The following is a 26,823-nucleotide window of genomic DNA, read 5'->3' as shown; positions in this document are numbered from 1 at the left end:
ACCTGTGACCCTCTGTATAAATGGCCGGCTTCTAACCTTGCCCAGTGTCAGTTTGTCTGCTATCCTGTCATGTCCTGTGCCGCATCCTTGTGTAAGCCCTTTTTGACCACGCTTGATGTTTTTGAACTAATGTTTCTTGGAATTGAGTCAATTGATTGCTGTCCAGCTATTGCAGTGATTTTTTTTTTGTTATCTTCCGTTTTTTGAACTTTACGAACCAGAGAATTAAAACTTTTGTTTGAGCACAACTGTCGAGCATTTGTGTCCTTGGTGCATCCTTGTCTGAAGGCCGGTTGATGGGGGCGCGGGCGGCCCAGGGGACCACCCTGAATCCCGGGGGGGTGACAATGGCTTCTTTGCTGGGCTGCGGGAGGTGGGATGGGCTGCGCTGTGCCACGCCCCGCCCGCCCTCCCACCCTGGGCTGGCTGGGTGGGGCCATGGCCCAGGGGTCAACTGGATGTGATTGGCCGCGCTCAGGTGGGGGGCCCCGGTGCCGGGATTGGCAATGACGCAGCGTAGGGTCGGTTGCCGACAGGCTTACACTCACAAGGGATTCACACGATTACTGGTTTCTAGAGCACAGAGCTGATTTGTGTGCACTCCACCCCTCCCAATCACTTAGCTTATAGACTCCCCCACCCCCTCCCCTTCTTTCCCTGGTCAACAGGCCCCCCACATGGTGTCAACCGGAAATACATCTAGCTGACGATAGCACCGACACATTCACAGTTAGTGTAGGCGTACAATGTATTTCTTGTTGTTGTTTGTTTTTCTTGTGTTTCTTTTGTTTTCTTCTGTCCCCCCATAACCCCTGTTCACTGCTTTGTTATAATAAACATATGTTGAATGATCACAATGGGAGTATGTCATACTCTCAATATGAAACCAAACTGTTCAGACCAACCGGACACTTAGACTTCCATTCTCCATGTCAAACAGCTGAACAGGACAGGATTTTTTTTTTTTTTTTTTTTTAAACGTGGTGCAGAGAGTGGAGGGATAATGTGATAAGAATTGAAGGCATTTATATATTTTGTTATCCTAGTTAAGGTTGATTATGGATCAAGCAGGTTAACAGAAACCCCTCTTGAATGATTTGTGTGTGTCAGGCACAAAACATTTGAAGAAAATTCCAGCCCAGTTAACAAGCCTAGGCTTTAATGCAAAACAGGAGTGTGTGTGTTGGACAGAGGTGGGGGTTATACTCTTCACTCTCTGTCCGCTGGCTTGACGATCTCACGTTAGGTCTTATTTTTCACCAAAAAATTCTCAATTTTTTTTTATTTATTTATTTTTTTTAATGTGATGTTTTGCAGTTTGTTGTAGCAGCGGTTTGGACCTCCAAATACATTTTGGAGGATTTAAAGAGCCAGTTTAACAACAATGAGGATGTTTCGCTGCTTTTACGCACACTGGCTTGTAGTTGCTGCCCTGTGGAGCGTCAGTCACACAAGGTCGTTGGCTGCACGGTCGAGCGTCTCTTCCAGCAAATCCAAGAGTCTGCTGGACCCCAACGTTAAGGAATGGGGTGATTATTCAGACCTCCCATCAGAAATGGAGCGAGGACTGGGTTTGGGTGAAGATAGACAAAACGGAAACAACAACAGAGAGGGTGGAGGATTGTCATCGAGCCTCACTCCTGAGTTGGAGTTTCTCTCTGATTTTGCAGGCAAGTATAGAGAACAAATAAATAATAGTAGATGCATGTTTGTTGTTTTGTCTTGGCATTCATTTACCATATCCTACCAATCACGCTATATTTGTAAGGCAATAAGTGGGCGAAATAAGTATTTTATCCCCTACAGCTCAGGCAGAATTGTGGCTCACACTGATTGGCTAGTGTCCATGTAGCACTAAGCTATGCAAAATCAACCATTGTCATTACTCCTGATTTCATAATGCACATTTGTTTTAGGAATCATTGTCCTACTTCCCAGTAAATCTCTTAAACCAAAATGGGCAAGAGTCGAGAGCCAACATATATCAGGGAAAGGCTTGTGCAAAAGGTTGATATGGGCCATATCAACAGCTTTCCACTAGGGGTGTGACAAAATATCAAAATGGTTTTATATGGTGATACTTTGTAACTTGAAAGGTTATCGACACGCTCCTGCCAAGAATTGATATATCTTTTAAAAAAGTTGCCACTTTTTAAAAATGAAAAGAGAACAAACAAATTGCTACAAAAAACTTCAATTCTGTTTTTCACCCTGCAGGTAAAAAGCGATTATGGGTAATAACAGCGCCTTCATACAACGACCACTACCTTCAAATGATGGAGAAACAGCTGGAAGACATGGAACAGGTTATTTGGTCATAACAGAGGAGTCGGGTTTTTGCGCACAACATTTCGCCTGCTTTGACATGATTTCTGTCTCCTTCAGAAATCCCTAAACTGTCGTCTAGCAGAAAGAGACACGTTCATTGTCATCATCATCCAAAACGCCATGATGGAAGGAAGGATCCAGAAAACAACCATACAAGGACAGGCCACAGTGGAGAGCTTAGACCCTGACACTGTCACCAAGTTACTGCACTACCTTGACCTCACCCAGGTAAACGCTCTTTGACTCTACATATACTGTAAATGTAACAAGTGTGAGCCGTTATGGTAATAGAGCCACTGAGGTGTACAAATAGTGGGCGTATCAGGTTCGGCTACTAGAGGGCAGCCGCAATGAATAAAGACAAAGTTTGATTTGAGTGAAAAAGATGTATTTAGAATATAATACATATATATATACATAGAATATTTTTCTTTTCTCCATCCTTCCTCGGACTGAAACGTGTGTCCACGGAGCCAGTTCTCAATCCGAGTCTCGACGCGGTTCTCCAATGCCTTGAATCGCACCGTTTGTTTCGTGGTCAATTTGTGGATTTCCTTGAAAGCTGCTGTCTAGGAAACCTTCTGGTATAGCAGGGCGCCTCCTAAGCCCCCGCCGGGAGAGCGCTGTACTCGGCTTATTGCCCTCTTCATGTGCCCGGTGTTCTGTCAAAATTTCAACCCCATCAGAAATTTCAGCTATGTGTTGAAAATGCCCGCGAATACAGCGATTACAAAGTAAATAGGGTTGTTCCGATCATGTTTTTTTGCTCCCGATCCGATCCCGATCGTTTTAGTTTGAGTATCTGCCGATCCCGATATTTCCCGATCCGATTGCTTTTTTTTTTTTTTGCTCCCGATTCAATTCCAATCATTCCCGATAATTTTTCCCGATCATATACATTTTGGCAATGCATTAAGAAAAAAATGAATACAACTCGGACGAATATACACAGTCAACAAACAGTACATAAGTACTGTATTTGTTTATTATGACAATAAATCCTCAAGTTTACATTATTAACATTCTTTCTGTGAGAGGGATCCACGGATAGAAAGACTTGTGACTTAGTATATTGTGACTAAATATTGCCATCTAGTGTATTTGTTGAGCTTTCAGTAAATGATACTGTAGCCATACCCAAATGCATGATGGGATGTGGAACCATGACTGTGTGTAGTTCTACCAATTGATATATCTTCTCTGCGTTGGGAAATAACATAACGTGTTAAGAAAAAGATCAATTGCTACCTTGCTTCCCCATATTGCTTCCCATGATATTTCTAATCGTAGGGAGAGGGATTTCAAGGCTTTAGCCAATTGAAAAAAGGCTCCAAAGGCTGCCAAAATTCACTCTACTCATTTTATGCTGCCTTTTATCTCTCTATATAGGTAAAACGGCGCCATTACAGATTAAGCGCGACAATGCGTGAGTGGGCCGTGCAACGCATGCATTAATTGCATTAAATGTTTTAACGTAATACATTTTTTAAAAAATTCATTCATCCGTTATCGGGATAAATTTGATAAAACTGCCTAAAGCCTAAACTAAAGACTCTGGATGAGTGTAACATATTATGTTTGTAACGTTGAATGCAATTAGAAAACAATTTAATTAAAAAATATATATTAAATATATTAAATATATATTAAAAAAAGGCATGGCCGATTTTTTTTGCCGATTCCGATACTTTGAAAATGACGTGATCGGACCCGATCGATCTCTAAAAGTAAAGACTACAAACTTTCTTTAGATAAAGAACTATCTACCTACGTTTGATCATGGACTGACATGTAGAAAAGTTCTCCTCAGACACATCCTGCCATGTTAGCTGCACAACAACTGCAGCTGCTCTTGTATGACTCTCACTGTTTACGTCTTCGCCCTGTAGTAAAGCATTATTTTACGTCATATTCCTATTGACCTTGTGGCAGCTATGCCCTCCTCTGACGTCGGCCGGTTTGTTCGACGATCATTGTCCAGCTGCTTCCCTCCTCTGCCCGCAGCAGGGGAACGACGAGCTCTAACTTGCTCGCCGCCGGGCGGGTTGCCGATTGGCAAAGACAATCGACAACCCCTTCACCGTGTGAAATGATCCGGGCTGGTTTTGTTTGATTTTTCGCTTCGATGACTTTGAAACATCACTCGGTTCGGGCTAACATGTCGGCTAGCTGTCACGCCTCTAGGTTTGTTTACATTCTCCGAAGCCGGGGCAGGTAAATGACAAAAGCCTGAATAACTACGTTGGCATAAAATATCGTTCGGGAGGTGCGACAGTAAAGGTGAAGTGGACCGTTTTGACCATTAGGGACTAATTTTGGCATGTCGTACTGAATAAAAGCATTTTTATTATTTCATGTTCAATTTAGCACAAGACTGTTATTTGTCATGACCATACCATTTATTTACAATGGGGCAAATAAGTATTTAGTCAACCACTAATTGTGCAAGTTCTCCCACTTGAAAATATTAGAGAGGCCTGTAATTGTCAACATGGTTAAACCTGAAACACGAGAGACAGAATGTGGAAAAAAAAAAAAAAAGAAAATCACATTGATTTTTAAATAGTTTATTGGCAAATCATGGTGGAAAATAAGTATTTGTTCAATACCAAAAGTCCATATCAATACTTTGTTATGTACCCTTTGTTGGCAATAACGGAGGCCAAACGTTTTCTGTAACTCTTCACAGGCTTTTCACACACTGTTGCTGGTATTTTGGCCCATTCCTCCAATTGTTGAAATTTGCCCCCCCCCCGCCCAGACGCACCCGGGAACAGCGCCAGCCAAAACCAGTGCCGTTCGGCTGACGCTGCCCCACGTGCGCCTGCCGAGCGGGCAGAATCTCGCGCGTCCTCTTCTTATTTTAACCCTTTGTACTGACTCCATGTTTCAAAAGTTTGAAGAACACTCACCGAAAACAGGTTGACAATTTATTCGTCGACAATGGTAAAAAACAAGGCAAAAACAGACGACGGAGGGACAATTCTGGATCCAAAACAAGGCTACACGTTTCCGAGCAGCAAAAATCTGTCTTATCTCAGTGTCCAGTCTTTTTAAAGTCTGAAGCGGGCCGTGTCGAAGGCGTTTCTGGGCGTTGCTTTTGGGTCTTCCCCTCTGTGGCCGGTTTCGGGCGGGTTAGGTTCGTGCACGGATTGGGACGCCCGCTATCAACTTTGCTGTCCGGGCTGGTTGTACTTGTTTTAGGACAAAGCGCTTTGTCCTTGGAGTTTGCTGGGAGAGCTGATTGCAAGAGTTGGTGCGTCAATCTTGTGATAAGACGGCATTGTGTATCTCTTCTATTCCTTCTCATTAAACTATGGTGTGCTATTTATTTTATATTAGTAGTGTAGTCCTACCGTAAATATGAAAATGATACTATTTCCTGATTAATTATATTACGTGTGCTAGAGTAATGCAAACAGTTAGATGGTGCCTACGAGAACCTGTACCATATGTATGTGTTAGACTAATGCAAACAATTATATGGTGTGTGCGATGACGATATCTTTTCCCCTTCACTCCATGCAGATCTCCTCTAGAGCAGTGATGTTTTGGGGCTGTCGTTGGGCAACATGGACTTTCAACTCTCTCCACAGATTTTCTATGGGGTTGAGACCTGGAGACTGGCTAGGCCACTTCAGGACCTTGAAATGCTTCTTACAAAGCCACTCCTTTGTTGCCCTGACAGTGTGTTTGGGATCATTGTCATGCTGGGATTTTTGCTCCCCGTTCTTGTTATCATTTTGATGCCACGGGGTGAGGAGGGAGTTAATAGTCCGTGTTGCCCAACGACAAACCCAAAACATCACTGCTCTGGAGGAGATCTGCATGGAGGAATGGGCCAAAATACCAGCAACAGTGTGTGAACAGCTTGTGAAGAGTTACAGAAAACGTTTGGCGTCTGTTATTGCCAACAAAGGGTACATAACAAAGTATCGAGATGAACTTTTGGTATAGACCAAATACTTATTTTCCACCATGATTTGCAAATCAATTCTTTAAAAATCAAACAATGTGATTTTCTTTTTTTTTTTGCCACATTCTGTCTCTCATGGTTGAGGTTTACCCATGTTGACAATTACAGGCCTCTCTAATATTTTCAGGTGGAAGAACTTACACAATTAGTGGTTGACTAAATACTTATTTGCCCCACTGTAGCTTTTGGGGAAAAGACTTTGATAAAAGAATATCCTGTAAAAATATTGGAGTAGAGAGACTAAAACAATGACATTTTGCGGCTCTCTTTGTCACATTTTCCTTGTTCTGAATAATTCCCCCTCAATGGGTTGAATTCTAAATCAGATGAAATCATGACCCTGCCGACGTTATCCTTCTGTTGGGGACGCTAGAGCCCTATAGACCCTACCCACGTGACGTCACAACTCCTTCCTCCTGACTGGTGCCGCCCAATTGTCCGTCAACACATCATGTTTCCCTGTTACGGCTACGTACATTCCTCCTATTTACGACGTGTTTTTCTGCTCGTTAACATTAATAATCAAAATGGTGAAGGCGTGTGTGGCGGTCGGTTGCAATAACAGAGAAGATAGACGGAGAAGACTGAGAGACTTGAAGTTCTACCGGATTCCGAGAGACCCGGAGAGAAGAGAGCGAGATGGGCTGCTGCAATTCGACGAGAAAACTGGGCTCCAAACGATTACCACAGATTATGTAGTAGTCATTTTATTTCTGGTAAGATGGATTTAATATATATTTAGAGGGTTTTGGGCTGACAACCACAATTAAGATCATTGCTAGGCTAATCGCCGACAACATACACGTATGTATGTAGTGAGAGTGCTATCGCTAAACCATATAAACATTAAAAGCCCTAACTCCATTGACAAACGACATGAAATACATTAGACTTGACAGTGGATGTTAGCAATAACAAAAGATTTTGAATTGAAAATTTCGTAACTCACTTTTCCAAGCACAAGATAGATTCCTGCCGAATTTTCGTGGACAAGGACCTGTTTCACCCAACCAGCAACGAAGTATTTATAAGCCTCCAAGCTCTTAAAGTTTTTCAAACTTTCGTGAGAATAGGCTGATTTTGTGTGGACAAGATAGTTGTACAGTTCAGGGTAGCTAGCAGATGTCAGGCAAATACGGCGGAGACAGCGGGTCGAAAAACATCGATTTAGGCATCAAATATGGATCTGGCGAATGGATAAACTGAAGCTTTTCCACATAACGCCTTTTATGCAACGCATCAAGTGAGTTTACGGCATCCGAAAGCACCGGGTCTTCCATGAAATGCATTATAAATTGCTCGATCAATTGAGACCATTGATAATACAGACACAAAATGACGGACAAGTGGGCGGCACCATACAGCGAGCACGTGATTTTGTGACGTCGGTGAGTAGGGTCTATAATGATAGGCGTGGCTAAACTGCGGATTAAAAGACTAATTTCTCGTCATCTGCACTTTGCCAAATTGTTGTATATATAGTCAAATCGTCTCAAAATATGATTCTAATTCACATAATAATGCTATTTAAGACTTTTTTTTAATCCTTTCGTAAGCACTTTAATTATTAATTAATTAAAAAACATGTTTTGTTGAGCTAGTAACATTGAAAGTTGTTTTTTTCCCATGAGGGCCTCATTACTCGACTTTAACAACATGTTGGTACAGTACATTCAAAAGTTTGTCTTGGCCAATGAGTACATTCTACATTCCAATTAATGTCGACCGCTTGCCTGTTAAAGCCTTTTGGGATCGTTTGTTGATTTAGGACTCTATCAATAAACTCGACTTGGCTTGATTTGACAATTTCACACAAAGTGAAAAACATATGTTATGCCAAATATATCTTTTCATTGGATTCAGCACCAAGCATTCAACATGTTGCTGCTGAAAAAAAACCTGAGAGTCAGCGAGCGGTTCCCTTATCCTGTTCGGATAGAAGCCGTTTTGGAGGTCATTGATCAGTTGCCTATGAGGAAGTTGGAGAAAATCACTAGGAAAGGATCCAAACTGAGGTTCGAATTTCCCATTTTGTCCTCCAGTTATTGAACTACCACAAACTTCATTTTATTTGTACGATTTTTTTTTTCACCTTTTACCAGGTGTGAAAATCCCAAAAAGAAGGTTATAGTGAAAAGGAAAAAGAAAAAGAGAGTCAAACCGAGCCCTCAGATGCAAAGCAACGGAACCTCTGTGGTGACGCTGCAAAGAAAGTCCCAAATGGACAAAAAGGCCGCCCTAAAAAGCAAGATCCAGGAGATACTGAACGGCAAGTCGAGGTTTGTCATTCGGAGGGTGTCGTCTCCGAGAAGAAAGGAGCCCAGCAGCGGAAGCGGTAATGCTGGCAAAAATGAAAAGGAAAAAGAGAATACGCATCATCCTCCAGTTATCCGAAAAGAAAAGGAGGAAGTGAAGAAAGAAAGGTGATTTGGGGTTGAGGCCATATTTGAATTTACTGTCAAATACAAGAATAGTAACAGAAACTAACAAGGAAAGTTTGTTTATGTTAGCATTGGCTTAGTGTGCGCTTTTTACCTACTTTCTAGAGTTGCCCGACATCAGGTTGCCAATGATATCGGCCGATACATTTCTTTTATAACTAGAAACTGCAATTTCTGGAGAAATTACTCTGGGTCTTTGCTATGTGGAGATACAGATCTTAGCCCCGCCCAGGTTTTTTTGGGGACATTTCAGGGACAATATCAGGTCACTTCCTGTTGATTTGGGGACATTTGGGGGACATGTCCAGGTCATATCAGGTCATTTGAAGACATTTGTAGGGGGGCTGTCCTGGTCATATAAGGTTATTTGGGGACATTTGGAGGGGCGTGTCCTCATCATATCAGGTCATTTAGGGACATTTGGGGGACACGTCCTATTGATATCTGGTCATTTCCTGTTGATTTGAGGTCATTTGTTTTTTTGCCATTGAAAATGAATGGGAAATTTGGACGTCTATGGCCGTCAATGGCATCGACTTACATCTGCATCAATGGAATCCAAGTACATTGGCGTTAATAGAATCAACAAACATGGCCCTCAGTGGCATTAAACAAAATAAATGCCATTCAAAAAGAATGGGAAATTTGGACGTCCATGGACGTCAATGGCATCACTGCACTGTAAATTCTATTCGAAATTCCAATGGAAGTGAATGGGAAAACGTAGCATCCCATTAAAAATGAATGAGAACGGTTTTGGCAAATTTTTGGGCTGGTGCGACTTATCCTCGGGTGCCACTTATAGTCCGAAAAATAGGGTAATTCCGATTTATTCGGAAATTTGGTTTACATTGCCAGCGTAGGAACGAAACTCGTTTGTGACCTGGGAACTACTCGTACAATTAGCCGTAAAACGACCGTATATGTCAGTATCGGTTTGATATCGGATTTTTGGAGTTAGACAATATTGGTTAAAAAAATCGTTATCAGACAACTCCTACTTTCTATTTACACACTTTAACATGATGACTGTGATTCCTTACGATCAGTTCTGTGATCATTCACACAGCCAGTCCTCTCAATGAAGTCATTGCCAGCCATTGAAAATGATCGATGTCCTAATTCGTCAAAAGTGGGAGGACTCGCTGTGAACGTTCATGTTTCATTGCCATTGCTGACACTCATCGTCCAATCCGGTTTGACTCTAACATCGAATGATTTCTGTCGAAATGGATTTGGACGTCTAGCGCCGTCAATGGCAGCCAATAAGTTAGAATCAAGCGAACATCTATTGTCGTCAATGGCAGCGAATGACTTAAAAAGTTTATCACGTTCATACTGTTTTGCAGGCCTCACACTGAAGTGGATGAAGGATTGAAAAAAAATGTTGAGGAGAGCAAAAAGGACGAGAGAAAAGACAACTCCAAGAAAAAGGGCAAAGGGAAAAAAGGAAAAAAAGGAAAAGGCAAGAAGTCTCAGAAAGAAGCAAGTGAGAAGGACAAAACTGCCTTAAAAGAATTTCTGGATCATTTAAAAGGAAAGAGAAGGTTGATGGTGAGAACCTCTCACAATGGTATGAAAAAGTATCTGAACATTTTGGAATTTCTCACATTTCTGCATAAAATCGCTGTCAAATGTGATCTTTGTCAAAATCACACAGATGGAAAAAACTGCTTTAACTAAAACTACCCAAACATTTATAGGTTTTGTTGGGTCTAAAACTCGTCCATTAACTTAGTTATTTACCCAAGGCAAGCTGACAAAAGGCAGGGCACGGTGAGATAAAGTCAGAGAATTGACATTGACATTCAACCTGCAGGTTGGGAGAGCCAGGAGACACGTTCCGCGACCAATGTCTCTCATCCAAATCTCTCTCCGAACTCTCCCGCGCTGCTTACTTTGATTGAGGGCTTGTTGATGGGCAGAATACAGTTACAACACTGTTGTCCAACGTGGCAGGTTCGGTCGGGCAAATTCCTTATTCTAGTCATTGATTGAACAGTGCTTCTTGATTGAATTAAGTCACACTCCTGAGCAGGCAAGATATCTTTGTTTTGAACACACATTTGCAATCAAAGTACTGTAGCTTAATGGAAAAGTACTGAGACGTTGTGTGATGAATCAACATATGTGTGTGCATCTACTTACAGTGCCTTGCAAAAGTATTCGGCCCCCTTGAACCTTGTAACCTTTCGCCACATTTCAGGCTTCAAACATAAAGATATAAAATTTTAATTTTTTGTCAAGAATCAACAACAAGTGGGACACAATCGTGAAGTGGAACAAAATTTATTGGATAATTTAAACTTTTTTAACAAATAAAAAACTGAAAAGTGGGGCGTGCAATATGATTCGGCCCCCTTGCGTAAATACTTTGTAGCGCCACCTTTTGCTCCAATTACAGCTGCAAGTCGCTTGGGGTATGTTTCTATCAGTTTTGCACATCGAGAGACTGACATTCTTGCCCATTCTTCCTTGCAAAACAGCTCGAGCTCAGTGAGGTTGGATGGAGAGTGTTTGTGAACAGCAGTCTTCAGCTCTTTCCACAGATTCTCGATTGGATTCAGGTCTGGACTTTGACTTGGCCATTCTAACACCTGGATATGTTTATTTTTGAACCATTCCTTTGTAGATTTGGCTTTATGTTTTGGATCATTGTCCTGTTGGAAGATAAATCTCCGTCCCAGTCTCAGGTCTTGTGCAGATACCAACAGGTTTTCTTCCAGAATGTTCCTGTATTTGGCTGCATCCATCTTCCCGTCAATTTTAACCATCTTCCCTGTCCCTACTGAAGAAAAGCAGGCCCAAACCATGATGCTGCCACCACCATGTTTGACAGTGGGGATGGTGTGTTCAGGGTGATGAGCTGTGTTGCTTTTACGCCAAACATATCGTTTTGCATTGTGGCCAAAAAGTTCAATTTTGGTTTCATCCGACCAGAGCACCTTCTTCCACATGTTTGGTGTGTCTCCCAGGTGGCTTGTGGCAAACTTTAAACGAGACTTTTTATGGATATCTTTGAGAAATGGCTTTCTTCTTGCCATTCTTCCATAAAGGCCAGATTTGTGCAGTGTAAGACTGATTGTTGTCCTATGGACAGACTCTCCCACCTCAGCTGTAGATCTCTGCAGTTCATCCAGAGTGATCATGGGCCTCTTGGCTGCATCTCTGATCAGTTTTCTCCTTGTTTGAGAAGAAAGTTTGGAATGACGGCCGGGTCATGGTAGATTTGTAGTGGTCTGATGCTCCTTCAATTTCAATATGATGGCTTGCACAGTGCTCCTTGAGATGTTTAAAGCTTGGGAAATCTTTTTGTATCCAAATCCAGCTTTAAACTTCTCCACAACAGTATCTCGGACCTGCCTGGTGTGTTCCTTGGTTTTCATAATGCTCTCTGCACTTTAAACAGAACCCTGAGACTATCACAGAGCAGGTGCATTTATACGGAGACTTGATTACACACAGGTGGATTCTATTTATCATCATCGGTCATTTAGGACAACATTGGATCATTCAGAGATCCTCACTGAACTTCTGGAGTGAGTTTGCTGCACTGAAAGTAAAGGGGCCAAATAATATTGCACGCCCCACTTTTCATTTTTTTATTTGTTAAAAAAGTTTAAATTATCCAATAAATTTTGTTCCACTTCACGATTGTGTCCCACTTGTTGTTGATTCTTGACAAAAAAATTAAATCTCATATATTTATGTTTGAAGCCTGAAATGTGGCGAAAGGTTGCAAGATTCAAGGGGGCCGAATACTTTTGCAAGGCACTGTATCAGCAGGTTGTGATCAATCACCGGTAAGCACATGATTATGGGCTAAAACTGTATTCTTCATAAAAGCTTGGGAGTGCGCGTATAATAGCTGTGGGAGAGCAATATATTTGGCACCCAAAAACAAGCTTATCTTACAGGTTTTCATATTTTAATGAGGATAGTATGCAAACAATGACAGAAGGGGAAGACGTATGTAAGTGAACCATCACATTTAATATTTTGTGACCCCTCCCCCTTTGGCAGCCAAAGTAATAGGATGGGAGGTAGGTCCCACACTTTTTCTCTATTGCGTGGTTCCCGAAGCGTTGCCTCCCTTCTGCCTGGGGTGCTAGCTGCAGGAGCATGGGTGGGTCGGGGCCCCGGTCTCGAGTCGCCCCGCGGCAGATCCTCGACATTCTCCTGCTTCCGCCTTCCCCTCTCTTCTCTACCTGCGTATCCGCTCTGTGCTCCGGTCGATTGTTAGGTCGCTGGCTGGACACCAGTGTGTTGGCCGGGTTTCGCCTGCTCCGGCGGGGGGCCCTGCTCTGCCCTGGGCTTGGTGGGCCATTGGGGTCCCGCGGTGTGCTGTGCCGGTTGGGGGGCTGTGGATGTGGCTCTTGGGCGGGCGGGGGTGGGCGTGGGGGTTTGTGGTGCGTCCCTTCTTCCCATCCCTGAGGGCCGGTTGATGGGAGCGCGGGTGGCCCGTGGGACCACCCTGGATCCCTGGGAGGTGACGATGGCCCCTTTGCTGGGCCACAGAAGAAGGGATGGGATGCGATGCCCCCCACCCCCACCCCCACCCCCGGGTTGTCTGGGTGGGGGCTGTGGCCCTGGGGTGGCGCCTGCGCAACGTCCCCGCCCGTCTGCGTGGCTATCGCATGTTTGATGGGATTCGCGCATGGCTGGATGAGGCGGCGTAGGGTCGTTTGCCAACGGGCTCACACTCACAAGGGATTCACACGATTATTGGGTTCTAGGTCACAGGGCTTATTTGTGTACACTCTTCCCCTCCCAATCACTTGTATTCTAGACTCCCCCCGTCCCCTCTCTTTCCCTGGTTAACACGCCCCCCCACATGGTGTCAACCAGAAATACATCTAACTGACAATAGCACAAACATATTCATATTTAGTGTAGGCGTTCAGTGTATTTCTTCTCGTTGTTTGTCTTTCTTCTGTCTCTCTCCCATTCCTTTCTTCTGTTCCCCCGTAACCCCTTCATGTTCACTGCTTTGTCTTAATAATCGGTAAAAAAGCCTTTTTATTTTTATTTTTTTAAACACTCATTAGTGATTGGGCACACACCTGACTTAAAATGTTTGGTAAAAATTTATTTCAATTGCTCTTTAAGTCTCCTTATGCAGAGGGTTCACTTACTTATATTTCCCCCTTCTGTCATTGTTTGCATGCTATCCTCATTAAAACATGAAAACCTGTAAATGTTTGGGTGGTTTTAGTTACAGCAGACACTGTATTTCCATCTGTGTGATTTTGATAAAGATCAGATCACATTTATTGGTGATTTTATGCAGAAATGTGAGAAATTCCAAAATGTTCTGATACTTTTTCCATACCATTGTATAACAGTGAAGCTTCTCAGTGCTTGATCAAATTGACCGTGTTTGTATGTTTGACGGTGGAAGCTGATGTCAACCCCAAGCAGAGATGCGACGCTGTATGTGCAGCAGAGCACTGAGAATGAGAAGCAGCACTGTGAGCTGGCTATCAGGAAGGTCACTGTGGCAACCATCGTGGGGCAAGGCAATGATGCCACCCTCACGTTACAGCACCACCAACTCGGTAAGTCGTATTGCACGTTTAGCTTAATAGATACTAGGAATTACCGGCATACCAGAGGGATTTTTTTTTTTTTTTAAACTGGAATTTGTTTGTCATTAAATAGGGGCGAGACTCGAACCAAGATTTTTGTGTACCGTTACACCCCTAGTATAAAGTAACTTAAAAGTAACTTAGTTAATTTGATAATAAAGTAATCAGTAAAGATTACTTTTTTGACGTGTAATCAGTAATGAAATACTTTTTTAAGTAATCTGTGACATCACTGAAAATAAGATACTGTGAGGTACAATTAGATACTGTTTGTGTGACCGGAAAAAAAAAAAAAAAGACAAAATGGCGGAGGGGACTCCGGCAAGTCGAAATTAAGTCGAGTACGTCATAAACCGGGTACTACCTGTAATTTAAATGTTTCTCACTATTCCTTGAATGAATGTTTATTCTCTGCCAGTTCTAGTTGAAATGGATTGGAAGTCTATCACCATCAATGGCTAACCAATGAATTAATTGTGTTTTATTTTTGGTCAAGAATCCGAACCTCCATTCAATGGAGGACCAATTCAGCTGTCTGATTCCGGCCTAATCTCACTGTTGAGATCACAGTTGGGTTTGTCTTCCCCCGACCTTTTTTCCATGACCGTCACCGACTACGACATCGGGCCCAATGTCAGATAATCCGCCGTATATCTAAATTAGCCATTCCTTTTAAAAGCCATCTTGTAAGGCTCTGACATCGGGTCCTTTGCGTTTTGATTTCTTCATTAGAGAGTGTTTGAGGCACCGCCGTCAAGTCTCGCTATGTTTGAATACATCGACAACTTTCCCTCGAGGCGCCCTGAGAAAGAAAAAGAAAGGAGACGTCCGTCCGCGTGTGAAACAGACAAACAACAGTCTGAAGCTGAGAATTCCCTGCTCAGGTAAAAGCAACGCAACACATGGACACGATGGGAAACATTGCCCTGGACTCAAATGACCCATCGTCGTAGGTTCATGTCAAAGAGGAGACTTCTGCTTGTCTCTGCTCCAGCTGAGGATGACTATTCATTTCAACAGCAGCTGTCTGCTCTCAACGGGCAGGAGTGTCACCTCGGTCAGTAGTAAGGCTCATTTACAGTGGTATGAAAACGTATCTGAACCTTTTGTGATTTCTCACATTTCTGCATAAAATCACCATCAAATGTGATCTGATCTTTGTCAAAATCACACAGATGAAAATACGTTGTCTGCTTTAACTAAAACCACCCAAAAATTTACAGGTTTTCATATTTTATTGAGGATAGTGAAGGGAAAAGGTACCGTCATCGCACACACCATATAATTGTTTGCATTAGTCTAACACATTCATCTAACTATTGTTTATCCCTTTAACACCGAACGTGTCGGCAGCGACGCGTTTACGCATATCGTCTTTGAAGCTTCGTCACGCTGTAATTACATCACCCACGCGCTGCTGGTTGGTCTTGTTTGAAAGTGCGGAAGTTGATGTCCACACCACTTTTTATTTGAAGTCAATCGGCCAAGAAAAACGGGAGATAATGTCATTTGAGTTTTATAGTTTTATTGCACTCATAAATATGCATTAAAACGCTGCATGGACCATGTATCCACCTCCATATTTCCATCATTTCTTGTCCTTTTTCAAAACCGAACGCAGCACAAAAGACTACTTATCCCAAGAGTTGTTGTGATGTCAGGAAGGACGAACCGAATGTGATCATTTTTAATAAATTTCCAAGCGAGGCGCCAACTATTGAGAGGCAGGCGTGCGAAGCAAGCAGCGGCCGGTGTTGTGCCGAAAAATAGCCGCCCCGCACGAGCGACTTTGAAACGTGCAGAATGAATCTAAAACTACATTTAGCACAAGCTAATGCATTATTTCATTAACTTAAGGAAGAAGATGAGTCGTATTTGTCGTTGTTTTCCTCTGATGAATCGACGTCTCGGCGAGTAGAAGTTACAGTAGAGCGCAAACGGCGAAAGAGTAGGCTGTGTGACGTGTGTGACGCAGCTCCGTGACCTGTTCAAGAAGAAGCTTTATTGAGTGCGCAAAAAAAAAAAAAAAAAAACTTTATTGGGTCGCATGCCTGAAAAATTTGAATTGAACTACTTGTCAATATTTTTTTAAAATACTTTTTTTCAATGTTATATATTTTTTCTTCACTATACTCTTTTCAATTTTTATGTAGATGTGTGTTCGAGAAGCTTGATTGCATGTAGGTATATACTTTTGATAAGGTGATGGGTACAACACCTAACTTCACAAAGAGATATCTTCCAAACCCTTTTTGTGTTAGATGATATATATATTAAAAAAAAATCACTATTTTGCACACTATAAAACCTGTTTTGACCATAGTATGTGTAAAGGCCAAAAACGCCTATGACCATACCTGCTGTTTGTGTTGAATTGTCAAACATAAATCTATTCAATCTTATTTTTTTCTATTGAATGTTTATCCTAACAAGTTGAATAAATATTATCAAGCTTCAAAACGGTTGGTCGAGAATGTTTGGTTGTCAGTGGGACGTCAACATTACAAATTTTGAAAAAAGATTTTGGGATTTTTTTGTCTTTTGGGGTCCAAAATGTGGTTTAAAATTGGTCAGTGAAGAAAACAACAGTTTGGACATGAAGTTCAATGTGTCCTGAAAAAAGCGACCCAATTTGGCCATTGTAAACAATTTTTTCTTTGAAATATAAAGGCAACATCAAATGCATGCAAATTCGGCCAAAATAGGCTTAGGTGTTAAAGGGTTAAGCAGACTCCTCTACATGCCCTTTGACACAGTAAAGTGAATCACCTTATCCGGGCTAATGAGAGGGAGATGAGAAAAATGGTACAGTTAGGCACCGTCTAACTGTTTGCATTAATCTAACACACGTAATATAATTAATCAGGAAATGGTATCATTTTCATATTTACGGTAGGACTGCACTACTAATATAAAATAAATAGCACACCATAGTTTAATGAGAAGACATAGAAGAGATACACAATGCTGTCTTATCACAGAAGCCCAACGCGTGCGTCACGAACAAGATTGACGCACCAACTCTTGCAATCAGCTCTCCCAGCAAACTCCAAGGACAAAGCGCTTTGTCCTAAAACAAGTAGAGACAGCCCGGACAACAAAGTTGATAGCGGGCGTCCCATCCGCGCAGGAACCTAAGCCGCCCAAAACTGGCCACAGAGGGGAAGACCCAAAAGCAACGCCCAGACACACCTTCGGACACACCTTCGGCACGGCCCGCTTCACCACTGGACACTGAGATAACACAGATTTTTGCTGCTCGGAAACATGTAGCCTTGTTTTGGATCAAGAATTGTCCCCCCGTCGTCTGTTTTTGCCTTGTTTTTGACCATTGTCGACGAATAAATTGTCAACCTGCTTTCGGCGAGTCGTTTTCAAACTTTTAGAACATGGAGTCATTACAAAGGGTTAATATCAGAGGTGAACGCGCGAAGTTCCGCCTTCCCGGTTGGCGCACGCGAGGTAGCATCGGCCGAACGGCACTTGTTTTGGCTGTCGCTGTTTCCGTGCATCTTGGCCAGGGGTTGCGAATTTCAACAATAGCATACAAACAATGACAGAAGGGGGAAAAATAAGTAAGTGAACCCTCTCCCTAAGGCGACTTAAAGAGCAATTGAAACCAATTTTTAACAAACATTTTAGGTCAGGTATGTGCCCAATCACTAATGAGTGGTTTAAAGCTGCCCTGCCCACCCAAATTCACACCTGGTAATAATTGTCTTGATAAGAAGCATTGTCTGATGTGCATCATGGCTTGGTCAAAAGAGCTGTCTGAAGACCTGTGATCAAGGATTGTTGATTTGTATAAAGCTGGGAAAGGATACAAAATCATCTCTAAAAGTCTGGATGTTCATCAATCGATAGTCAGAGAATTTGTCTACAAATGGAGAGTGATTGGCACTGTTGCTTCTCTCCCAAGGAGTGGCCGTCCACTAAAGATGACGCCAAGAGTTCAGTGCAGAATACTCAGAGATGTAAAAAAAAAAAAGAACCCTAAAGACTTACAGAAATCACTGGCACAGTCCAATATCTCTGTGCACACATCAACTATATGTAAAACTATGGCCAAGAATGGTGTTTATGGGCAGACTCTACAGAAGAAGCCACTGCTGTCTAAAAATAAAATAATAATAATAATAATAGTTGCTTGTTTAATGTTCGAAAAAGGCACTTGGACACTCCACAGAAGGTTTGGCAAAATATTTTGTGGACTGATGAGACCAAAGTTGAATTGTTTGGGAGTAACATACAACGTCATGTGTGGAGGAAAAATGGAACAGCTCACCACCATCAACACCTCATCCTCACCGTGAAGCATGGTAGGGGGAGCATCATGATTTGGGGCTGTTTTGCTGCCTCAGGGCCTGGACAACTTGCAATCATTCATGGAAGAATGGATTCAAAAATTTTGCAGGAAAACCTGAGGCCGTCTGTCAGACAGTTGAAACTAAAAAGAGGACGGATGTTGCAACAAGACAATGACCCAAAACACAGAAGTAAATCAACTTCAGAATGGTTTCAGAAGAACAAAATACACGTTCTGGAGTCCAGACTTGAACACCATTGAGATGCTGTGGCATGACGTAAAGACAGCGATTTATGCCAGACATCCCAGGAATCTGACTGAACTACTGTCAGGTCTATCTAGAAGGTCAGATTCCTTCAATCCTGATCGATGTGCCAGACTGATCTGCAGCTACAGGAAGCCTCTGGTTGAAGTTATTGCTGCCAAAGGGGGAGGGGGCACAAAATATTAAATGTGATGGTTCATCCATTCCCAGCTTTATACAAACCAACAATCCTTGATGGCAGGTATTCAGATAGCTTTTGACTTACCAGGTGTGTGTTTTATATTGGGCCGCACAACTTTAAACCACTCATCAGTAGGGTTGTTCCGATCATGGTTTTCTGCTCCCGATCCGATCCCGATCGTTTTAGTTTGAGTATCTGCCGATCCCGATATTTCCAGATCCAGTTGCTTTTTTTTGCTCCCAATTCAATTCCAATCATTCCCGATAATTTTTCCCGATCATATACGTTTTGGCAATGCATTAAGAAAAAAATGAATAAAACTCGGACGAATATATACATTCAACATACAGTACATAAGTACTGTCTTTGTTTATATGACAATAAATCCTCAAGATGGCATTTACATTGTTAACATTCTTTCTGTGAGAGGGATCCACGGATAGAAAGACTTGTGACTTTGTATATTGTGACTAAATATTGCCATCTAATAAATGGTAAATGGTGTTTTACTTATATAGCGCTTTTCCACCTTTCAAGGCGCTCAAAGTGCTCTACACTACATCGCCATGTATTTGTTGAGCTTTCAGTAAATGATACTGCAGCCATTCAACCCAAATGCATGATGGGAAGTGGAACCATGACTGTGCATAGTGCTACCAATGGATATATCTTCTCTGCGTTCGGAAATAACAAAGTGTCAAGAAAAAGATCAATTGCTACCTTGCTTCCCCACATTGTTTCCCATGATATTTGTAATCGTAGGGAGAGGGATTGTAAGGCTTTAGCCTCTTAAAAAAGGCTCCAAAGGCTGCCAAAATTCACTCTACGTATTTTACACTGCCTTTTATCTCTGTAAATGGGTAAAACGGCGCCATTACAGATTGAGCATGACAATGGGTCGTGCAACGCAAGCATTAATTGCAATAAATATTTAACGTGACACATTTTTTAAAAATTAATTTTCGCCATTATCGGGATAAATTTGATAACCCTACCTTAAGCCAAAACTAAAGACTCTGGATGAGTGTAACATATTATGTCTGTAACGTTAAATACAATTAGAAAAAACGATTTAATTAAATATATATATATATATATATATATATATATATATATATATATATTTCAAAAAGCCATGGCCGATATTTTTTTGCCGATTCCGATTCTTTGAAAATGACATGATCGGACCCGATCGATCGACATCAGTGATTGGGCACACACCTGACTTAAATTATTTGGTAAAAAATTGTTTTAATTGCTCATTACGTATCCTTAGTCAGAGAGTTCACTTACTTATTTTTCCCCTTTCTGTCATTGTTTCCATACTATCCTCATCAAAATATGAAAAACTATAAATGCATGGGTGGTTTTAGTTAAAGACACTGTTTTTTCATCTGTGTGATTTTGACAAAGATCAGATCACATTTGATGGTGATTTTATGCCGAAACGTGAGAAATTCCAAAAGTGCGGACACTTTTTCATACCACCGCATTTAACATCAGACACATGTGCATAACTGAACAAGAATTAAAACATCAGCTGTATTTCTGCCTTTAGAGAGATAATGCTGAGTTTGACAGAAGAGAGATTTTTATTGATGGTAGCTTAACATGCATGTTCATTCAGTTTCTACAACGTTAGCCATCACGAGGGAATTGGAGCATATCTGTTCAAAATGGCCGGGAATTTGTGTATCACATTGCTAACGTGTCATCGCCTGTCTCAGGTATTCGTCACTTTGCCATGTTGAAGTTAATTGGTGTTGGAGACAAAGCTTCAGGCACTGTTGAGTTGTTTCCTCTTAATGGTGAGTGGATTTCCTGATTTATGTTCGTCTTTTCATTTCACACATATTCTTATTTATAACTTTTGAGTTCCCATAGTTTTCTGTGTTCATACCATATTTCTTGTATGTGTACTTCTATCTCTTCAGGTCGCAGTCAGACTGAGTTGGAGCTGTTGTCGCGTGATGCTGTGAACAACCTGCGCGATCAGCTGAAGATCAGCAAGGACTATTTCAGTATGCTTGTAGTGGGCAAGGACGGCGACGTTAAAGCTTGGTTCCCGTCTCCGATGTGGTCGCTGGATAACGTCTACGACCTGGTGGACTCCATGGAGCTGCGTCTACAGGAAGAGAAGCTGCAGAGACAGCTCGGAATTCACTGTCCTGAGGAACACGGGAGAGGGGGAGGCGAGGGGGACGGTTACCATGGTTATGGGGAAGAGCATCACCACTCATAATGAATGGACATTAGATCAGGAACACTAAAGACATTCAACAATGTGTTTTTTTTATGCTGCCTCTGCACTAAGAAGTGATTTGCTCTGTGCATCGTCCACTTAATATGAATAAAAGCCTCTCTCAAAAGATGTCTCCTTTGTGTCAATTTAATGTTGTTGCTTTGGGGTAATAGCCTTTAACTTGAAATGTAACATCACTTTCACTGCTGGCACCTAGTAGCCTCCCTTGTTTTCTTCCTCAGACAAAACCATTTGTCTCTTCTGTTGCTCTGCCATTTTTGTAGAATTTGCGCAAAAGCGTTCGCATCAACTTCCGTCTTTATAATGAATAGGGAAATGGGAAAGTGTAGAAATATATTTCCATTTATTCACAATAATAATATGTGAAATATGCCACTTTGCTTTTCTTCCATACTCACACAGGCCCTTTGTCTTCTTACCAGTGTATGTAATCTGATCAGGGCTGGGGGTTGCACATTTCAAGCAAGTCTTTAGGAGAACTTAACCCTCTCGCAAGGGAGAAGTAAGAAAAAGTGCAGGAGCGGAGAGGCAGGACACACCGTGTGTCCCGGTACCGGTCTTTCTGTTTGTCTGTCTTTAAGTGTAAATTCTTTGTTCTTTTTTATGTTCTTTTTTATTCCTGAATTCTGTGTCATCGTCTCCTGTTCGTTATGAGAATAAAACAACCTGCAAAAAGGAAAAAATGATTCTTTCCCTTCGTGACGTATGCTGTAAAGGAGTCGGCACATTTTTTGTGTGTGTGTGGCAGGGTTCCTGCCACCCTCCTCAAATTTAATTAGTGCCGGGGAAAGCGATACAGACCCCCTCAAGATATAGAAGAGGTGTCATTCAACTAGTTGTCAGATGATATATTGTGACAATTGTTATGACAATATTCCATAAAGGTTAAAAAGTTACCTAGTATTGCTTTAACTCATTAGCTGCTAAGACATTCACTCCATTTCTTATGAGTTAGATCAGGGGTTTTCAACCCAGTCCTCAAGGCACACTGTGGGTCCTGGTTTTTGTTCCAGCCGATCCAGCAGAGACAGTTGAACCAATGAGGCTTCTGCTAAAACAAGCCACACCTGACTGCAATCAACTGATTGCACTTGTAAAACACCAGATTGGGGAAAAAGTGTTGTCATCTTGTTTGGTAAGAATGAAATCCTGCACCCACAGTGTGCCTTAGTGGAATAGGTTGGGAACCCCTGAGTTAGATCACCACACATTTTCTACCTTCAGATTTTATTGTAGTTACTGTAAACACAACTATGCCTCATGTTTTCATGTTGCTCAGGACAGGCAGCGTTACTCTTTTTTACATCAGGTGATTGTCCCAGGACCTGCGGCCAAGCAGCTTCTTGAATGCAGCGTCGCTCAGGATGACATCATCTCCTGCTTTTTCTTCTTCAACTCCATCTCGGTCTGAACGCGCAAAGACTAAAGGTAGGAAGAGGAATGCTGCATTAATATCTAAAAGTACAAATTGATTGCATAAATCCACACCCTATAGTAAACACTTCGTTGATTGTCCCCTTTGTCATCTTTCAGCAGTCAGGGGCTCTGGGGCATCATATGAGAGATGAGGTATTGGTGATAACGAATCTAAGGACCCGTGACTAACACGAGTGCTGAAAATTGTGTTCTGGTTTTGTGCACTGAAGTGGCCACAGTAAAAAACAAAAAAAACAGTAAACTCTTGTAGGGACAACTGTAAAATAAAATATGACATTTTACCTGACAAGCAATTTGGGGTTTAAGCATTTATTCACAAGAATTTTCACCGGAAAAGCTCTGTTTACATCAGGCGGCCGCTAGCTACAGTCACTAACAGATTAGCATTGTAATTCGACATATTTACGTAAAATAAATGCTGACTGCACTTTTTTTTTTTTTTTTTTTTTTGCTTTTTAACCAAGAATTGAGACTGTTTAACAACCATATCTATAAAGAATTTGAGAATTTAAGCATTTATTCACAAAAATTTTCACTGGAAAAGCTTTGTTTACATAAGGCGGCCGCTAGCTACATTCACTAACAGACTAGCATTGTAATTCGACATATTTACGTAAAATAAATGCTGACTGCACTTTTTTTTTTTTTTTGCTTTTTAACCAAGAATTGATACTGTTTAACAACCATATCTATAAAGAATTTAAGCATTTATTCACAAAAATCTTCACCGGAAAAGCTTTGTTTACATTAGGCGGCCGCTAGCTACATTCACTAACAGACTAGCATTGTAATTCGACATATTTACTAAAATAAATGCTGACTGCACATTTTTTTTGTTTTGTTTTGTTTTTTAACCAAGAATTGAGACTGTTTTACGCCCATATCTTTAAAGAATTTGGGGATTTAAGCATTTATTCACAAGAATTTTCACCAGAAAAGCTGTTTACATCAGGCGGCCGCTAGCTACATTTACTAACAGACTAGCATTGTACTTTGACATATTCACTTAATATAAATGCTAACTTCAGGGTTTTTTTTTTTTTTTTGCTTTTAACCAAGAATCAAGATTATTTTACGCCCACATCTTTAAAGATTTCGGGGATTTAAGCATTTATTCACAAGAATTATCACCGGAAAAGCTCTCTTTACATCTGGCGGCTGCTAGCTACATTCACTAACAGACTAGCATTGTACTTCGACATATTTACATAAAATAAATGCTGACAGCACTTTTTTATTTTTTTTATTTTTAACCAAGAATTGAGACTGTTTAACAACCATATCTGTAAAGAATTTGAGAATTTAAGCATTTATTCACAAAACATTTCACTGGAAAAGCTTTGTTTACATCAGGCGGCCGCTAGCTACATTCACTAACAGACTAGCATTGTAATTCGACATATTTACGTAAAATAAATGCTGACTGCACGTTTTTGTTTTGTTTTGTTTTTTTGCTTTGAACCAAGAATCGAGACTGCTTTACATCCGTATCTATAAAGAATTCGGGGGTTTAAGCATTTATTCACAAGAATTTTCACCGGAAAAGCTCTGTTTACATCAGGCGGGCGCTAGCTACATTCACTAACAGACTACCATTGTACTTCGACATATTTACGTAAAATAAATGCTAAATGCATGGGGGTTTTTTTGCTTTCAACCAAAAATCAAGACTGTTTTAGATCCATATCTTTAAAGAATTTGGGGATTTAAGCATTTATTCACAAGAATTTTCACCGGAAAAAAAGGTCTGTTTACATCAGGCAGCCGCTAGTTACATTCACTAACAAACTAGCATTTTACTTCGACATATTTACGTGAAATAAATGCTCACAGAATGTTTTTTAGCTTTTAACCAAGAATCGAGACTGTTTTACTTCCATATCTTTAAAGAATTTTGGGATTTAAGCATTTATTCACAAGAATTTTCACCGGAAAAGGTCTGTTTACATCAGGCAGCCGCTAGTTACATTCACTAACAGACTAGCATTGTACTTCGACATATTTACGTAAAATAAATGCTTACAGGACGTTTTTTCAGCTTTTAACCAAGAATCGAGACTGTTTTACGTCCATATATTTAAAGAATTTGGGGATTTAAACATTTATTCGCAATAATTTTTACCGGAAAAGCTCTCTTTACATCTGGTGGCCACTAGCTATTTTCACTAACAGAGTAGCATTGTACTTCGACATCTTTAAATAAAATAAATAATAACTGCAGGTTTTTGTTGTTGTTGTTGTTGTTTTTTGCTTTTAACCACGAATGGAGACTATTTTGCGTCCATATCTATGAAGAATTCAAGGCTTTAAGCATTTATTCACAAGAATTTTCAACAAAAAAAAAGCTCTTTTCTGTGATTCCACTCGGTCAGCTTTGACGGCCTCGCCAACAATGCAGGCCCCCTATTTATCGGTCCCGCGCCCTTTGTCTCGTCAATACATTATGAAGTCCATGGTTCAGTAGTTATGGGATATCTCGTTAGCACACCACTCAAAAAATTTCAATTCAATTTATAAGGTTCAAAACTAGATTGGTGTCTGTGACATTAGTCTGACCATTACATATTTCCTACCTGCACCCAGTTATGCACACACCCACATGCAACACAGTTCAGGTAGTCCCCTGGTTTACAAACGGGTTCCCTTCCTACGCTGTGAAGGGAATAGGATTTTTTCTCGTATTTCCTGTTTGACTGCTTGTATTACTCTAACACACCCAATATAAACTAAATAACATTTATATCATAGTTTAAGAAAAACATGCAGAATATGTTTGATATTATGAACAATTGGACTTGAATAGAATTTGCAGCGCCAAAACAACGGGCAGATAAGAGCAGAACAGATATAGGACGTCTTCTGACCACGAGCAAGATTGACGCTGACAAGCGGGTGATAAGCAAGACATCTACAAACCCACATCTGCACCACCAAATCCAGCAATCAGCTCCTCTGGACAATCCAGAACAAATGGCGGGACATTTGTCTTGGCACAAGGAACATCTGTTACGGAGGAATCCGCGACACTCAGCACTCACGTGATGCTGAGGATGGCAAAATCCTTAACTGTCGTTGCCCTGAAAACAGTAACGCCTGAGTCATCCTGTCCAATTGACAACAGACAATCCTGAACAATGCCCAAACACGCCCTTTTCCGAACCACAGCCCGCCTCACTAGAGCCTTTAAAAGACTGAATGTTTAACTAATCCTTGTCATTTTTCTCGGGAATCTTTTGTTGACTTGTGGTATGGTGACCCTGGATCCAGTTTGCCTCCTCGCCTGAGTCTTTCTGTGCTGTATGATTGCTGCCAACTTGGAATAAATTGTCAACTTGTATTTCGAAGCCTTTTTCTAGCTTTTAAAATGGAGTCAGTACAAGGTGTTAAGACTAAGGTGATTCCGAAGAGTTTGGCCTTTTGGCTAGGTTGTTGGGGCACCGCCGCGGCCCAGGTCGTTGGAATTTCACTAGCGAGGTTCAGCTGGCTTGATTCCGACAGTCTGGCTAAAAGGTCAGGTTCCTTCAGCTGGCGACGTGAACCGAATTTCCCTGAAAGTCGAAATTAACCCTTGAAGTACCCCAAAATAACTGACCAAAAAGTCTAAAACTATTGTATTTATTTAATAACGGCGAATACAATGCCCTCTAGTGGTAGAGTTGGGTCTGTCTGGACTGTTGCCTTGTATGACTGAGGAGCAGACTTTCGTCTAACATGGACAAAGAACAGCAGCGCTCTGGTTTTGCACACATCAGGCTGTAAGTTGTTTCAGCTAATATATGTTTGTGTATGAATTTGTAATCAAGTTTACGGTTACAGTTTATAGAGTTATGTGTGAGCGATTTGCTATAGAATTGTAAATACGTTAGCATTCGTAGTTTTGTCAGGAAAATTAGGCTAATTTAATCTACTAAATTTACATATTGATCAGATTAGATGGACGTTTGAACACCAATCATTTTATGTCCAGTTTTTTATTGTTAAAATGCATGTCGTTTTGAACGTAAATGTACATATGTGTGTCATAGCTTTACAAATTGT

At 41.2% G+C, this 26,823-nt stretch overlaps 2 protein-coding genes across 3 annotated transcripts in view; one reads left to right on the top strand and one right to left on the bottom strand.

The window, feature by feature from the left end:
- Positions 1-56: 56 nt before the first annotated feature.
- Positions 57-21,438, top strand: ccdc80l2 (coiled-coil domain containing 80 like 2). 2 transcript variants are annotated; one of them, XM_057819852.1, is made up of 13 exons: positions 57-91; positions 1,318-1,670; positions 2,218-2,306; positions 2,386-2,556; positions 8,168-8,319; positions 8,407-8,727; positions 10,095-10,299; positions 14,147-14,303; positions 14,830-14,966; positions 15,066-15,217; positions 15,287-15,390; positions 20,813-20,893; positions 21,020-21,438. In XM_057819852.1, the coding sequence occupies exons 2-13, from the start codon at positions 1,385-1,387 to the stop codon at positions 21,325-21,327; spliced, it is 2,163 nt and encodes a 720-aa protein (XP_057675835.1). In that variant the 5' UTR covers positions 57-91; positions 1,318-1,384; the 3' UTR covers positions 21,328-21,438. The 2 variants fall into 2 exon arrangements, with proteins under 2 accessions (XP_057675835.1, XP_057675836.1); XM_057819853.1 differs by lacking the exon at positions 57-91 and having other exon boundaries at positions 1,199-1,670.
- LOC130906004 (histone-lysine N-methyltransferase Smyd1-like) overlaps positions 20,977-26,823 on the bottom strand; it is a 21,146-nt gene continuing 15,299 nt past the window's right edge. Inside the window, exon 10 of the mRNA XM_057819854.1 lies at positions 20,977-22,770. Within this exon, the coding sequence (XP_057675837.1) occupies positions 22,708-22,770 (63 nt within the window). The 3' untranslated portion in view covers positions 20,977-22,707. The remainder of the gene's footprint in view (positions 22,771-26,823) is intronic.

Source organism: Corythoichthys intestinalis, chromosome 17 (assembly GCF_030265065.1).
Source record: "Corythoichthys intestinalis isolate RoL2023-P3 chromosome 17, ASM3026506v1, whole genome shotgun sequence".
Taxonomy (NCBI): Eukaryota; Metazoa; Chordata; class Actinopteri; order Syngnathiformes; family Syngnathidae; genus Corythoichthys; species Corythoichthys intestinalis.
This window is presented reverse-complemented; position numbering and strand designations above follow the sequence as displayed.